This window comes from Nicrophorus vespilloides, unplaced genomic scaffold (assembly GCF_001412225.1).
Source record: "Nicrophorus vespilloides isolate i.1.1-1 unplaced genomic scaffold, Nicve_v1.0, whole genome shotgun sequence".
NCBI lineage: Eukaryota > Metazoa > Arthropoda > Insecta > Coleoptera > Silphidae > Nicrophorus > Nicrophorus vespilloides.
The window spans coordinates 29,734-32,619 of record NW_017099944.1 but is presented as its reverse complement, the minus strand read 5'-3'; the positions used below and the strand labels follow the sequence as shown (position 1 = coordinate 32,619).

At 35.3% G+C, this 2,886-nt stretch overlaps 2 protein-coding genes across 2 annotated transcripts in view; one reads left to right on the top strand and one right to left on the bottom strand.

Moving 5' to 3' along the window:
• Positions 1-538: 538 nt before the first annotated feature.
• Positions 539-1,387, bottom strand: LOC108566246 (MICOS complex subunit MIC13 homolog QIL1). Its single transcript, XM_017926046.1, has 3 exons — positions 1,287-1,387; positions 886-1,042; positions 539-823 (listed from the first exon to the last, which is right to left on the bottom strand). The coding sequence occupies exons 1-3, from the start codon at positions 1,292-1,294 to the stop codon at positions 611-613; spliced, it is 378 nt and encodes a 125-aa protein (XP_017781535.1). The 5' UTR covers positions 1,295-1,387; the 3' UTR covers positions 539-610.
• A 202-nt stretch (positions 1,388-1,589) lies between these two features.
• The window catches only part of LOC108566248 (peptidyl-prolyl cis-trans isomerase G), a 4,337-nt gene continuing 3,040 nt past the window's right edge, over positions 1,590-2,886 (top strand). Inside the window, exons 1-4 of the mRNA XM_017926048.1 lie at positions 1,590-1,712; positions 2,148-2,339; positions 2,399-2,504; positions 2,572-2,659. Of these exons, the coding sequence (XP_017781537.1) occupies positions 2,148-2,339; positions 2,399-2,504; positions 2,572-2,659 (386 nt within the window). The 5' untranslated portion in view covers positions 1,590-1,712. The remainder of the gene's footprint in view (positions 1,713-2,147; positions 2,340-2,398; positions 2,505-2,571; positions 2,660-2,886) is intronic.

Genomic DNA, 2,886 nt, shown 5'->3' with positions numbered 1-2,886 from the left:
TTACTGTATCATATTTGAACTTGATTAAATGAGAAGTTATCAATACTAATTGTTGCTTATTGTTTTTTCAGATTTGAAGAATTGTCTGAATCTTGGATTCATCACCAGGAGAATTAATAAATGAATTAACATCAAGGTAATATTTATATAAATAATTTCAATGTTTGTGCGATTTAATTTTGATGATGATATAATTAACCAATGGATCCTACTGAAATTGTTCTCAAATTCACAATGTTGATAATTGGAATCTGATTTTCGTTATCATCTGTTAATACTTGAAAGCATTTCTTGAGCTTTAGCTAATTGTTATTTTTTTATAGGAAACACAAACTTTAATTAGTTCACTACATCTTTCCATTGGTTCACATGAGGAAATCAATCTACTACACTCACAACCAAACAGTTGGACAGCACACTTTGACATAATAAATTTCGTGAATAAGTTGATAATTTGAAAACAAAAACACCTTTATTTGATTCCCTTTTCACACTTCCCACATGAAAATTTGTATAGAGTAAAAGCAATAGCGATTAATACTATTATATATATATATTAATTTAAGTTATATACAAGACAGCAGAGGAAGATGTTTTCAAATTTTCGTTGTTACTTCTTCTCTGGAAGTGCTGGTGGTGCAGTGAAGGAATCGATGAACTTCTTGATTTCCGGATTGCCGTTCACGGCCTTCCAGCCCTTGTCTGTCCACTCGCAGGTGTGCTCTGGTAGATCCTTGAGAAACTCGAAGGTCTTCGTGACTCCTGCGTTCCAGCATTGTTTCGTTGCGTACGAGATGCAATCGGAATTCGGTAAATCGGGAATCTTTAAATTTAAACATTCACTTGTATCTTCCATTCTCACTATATTCGTTTCCTTTAGCTCACCTCAATGTTCATCTGGGTGGTCAAGTCCTTGACGTAGGGCTTCGAAGCCTCTTTGATTTTGTTATAGAACTTTAGGGATTCAGTGCTGTCACCCCAGACTCCCTCCTGGGACAAGTAGTACCCAGCCCCGGCGCACACACCAACCTTAACTCCGAACCTTCAAAAAAAAACAATCCAATTAGATTGATAAGCAAATGATTCGCGAATATATGCAAAGTGAGTTTCTTCACAGTTTCCTCAAGAAATTCCGCTTTGCCGCTGCAGCCCTGAATTTCCATTGCATAATACGCGCTGCAATCATTGCACGGATTAAAGTTAAATTTCAGCTGAACCCCTTAATTGTTTTCTATTATATTGACGGAAGCCTGCTAAACATTATTCAGAGCAAAAAATAGACTTACTTGAGCATTGTTTGCCCTGGAAATCAAGAAGTCTGTGGAAAAGTTGGATCGATTTTTTGGGGTTAGATAACTTGTCAACTTTCAAATAACACGTGAAGTTATCCGCATTCAAATACCATAAATTTTTCCGTTTCTTCGCCAGCTCATCGTCTGCCCATATTTTTATTGTTGTTATTAATTACATTTCATAATTTACATACAAATGTTGCATATTGTTTCGATTCGCTATAGTTATAAACATTTTTTTCATTTCCAAAAATTGCATTTAATTTTCGTTTCTCTTGTTTCAGTTGGCATTACTTGCATCGATTACTTGTTCGACTGGGAATCGTGAGCCATTTATTTTGCTTGTGACAACAACAGTTTGGTTTTCTCTAATTCTGTGATCGATTTGCATTGAATCCAATCTCCAGTTTTGGATAAGAGGTGAGTTTTTGCTTCGAACTTGGTGGTGGCGTGCGTTTGTTTGCGATTTTAAGTTTTATAGCCGATAAACCGCGGATAGCATTAATACCGACGCCCAAGCGATTTTCGTCCTTGATAATTTTACATGCAGTTTCAAATGATTATTGCAAAGTGATTACGGTTCTTGTTTGTTGCATGCAATTGGATCGAAAGTTGCATGCAAAATAGTCTTTGAATGTTGGTTATATTTAATGCTCGATTTTGGCAGCACAGCCAAATTTGAATCTGTTATTTAATTCATGTCAAGTCAGCTAATCTGGCAAATCAAAGTGTTTTGTTTCCAAATATTACTAGATTCTCAATTCTAATTGAATCCTAAACAAGAAGTAATTACGAATGCGTTCATTTGAATCATATATTGGAATTTGGATGTAATGGAAGATTTTTTTTTTACAGATGGGGGAAGAGAATGGCGAAGTGGAGAGGCAGAGATGCTTTTTTGATATAAGCATTGGAGGCCTACCATCGGGTCGAATAGTCTTTGAGTTGTTCAATGATATAGTGCCAAAGACTTGCGAGAATTTTAGATGCTTGTGCACGGGCGAAAAAGGAATAGGAGAGACGACTCAGAAGCCGTTGAATTATAACGTGACATTAATTTTATTTATTATAACACTTCATTGCTTAATTGTTGTTTACAATTTTAGGGTGTAATTTTCCATAGAGTCGTCAAGGATTTTATAATACAAGGAGGAGATTTTTCCAATGGCAACGGGACAGGAGGCGAGAGTATTTACGGCGGCACGTTCGAAGGTCCGTTTAATTTACTTTGAATTGTGTGATTTATCGTTTACTTTAATTTCCGTATTTTTTTTTGCAGATGAGAATTTCCAGTATCTGCACGACAAACCGCTTTTGCTGTCTATGGCAAATCGCGGTAAAAACACGAACGGTTCGCAGTTCTTCATGTAAGCAACAAACTTAGACAATCACAAAATGATTTGTTTTCCCCTCTTTTTAGTTTTTTTTTTATATATAATATATTTCTATTTAAAATGTTTAAATCGAATTTGTCGATTGCAGAGCTTCGATGATTGACGACATTAACATCTCATTTATTAAGCATACACAGCAGATACATACATGCCAACACACATATTTTTGCTATTCTCGGTTTTGAGTTTTTTTTTTTTTC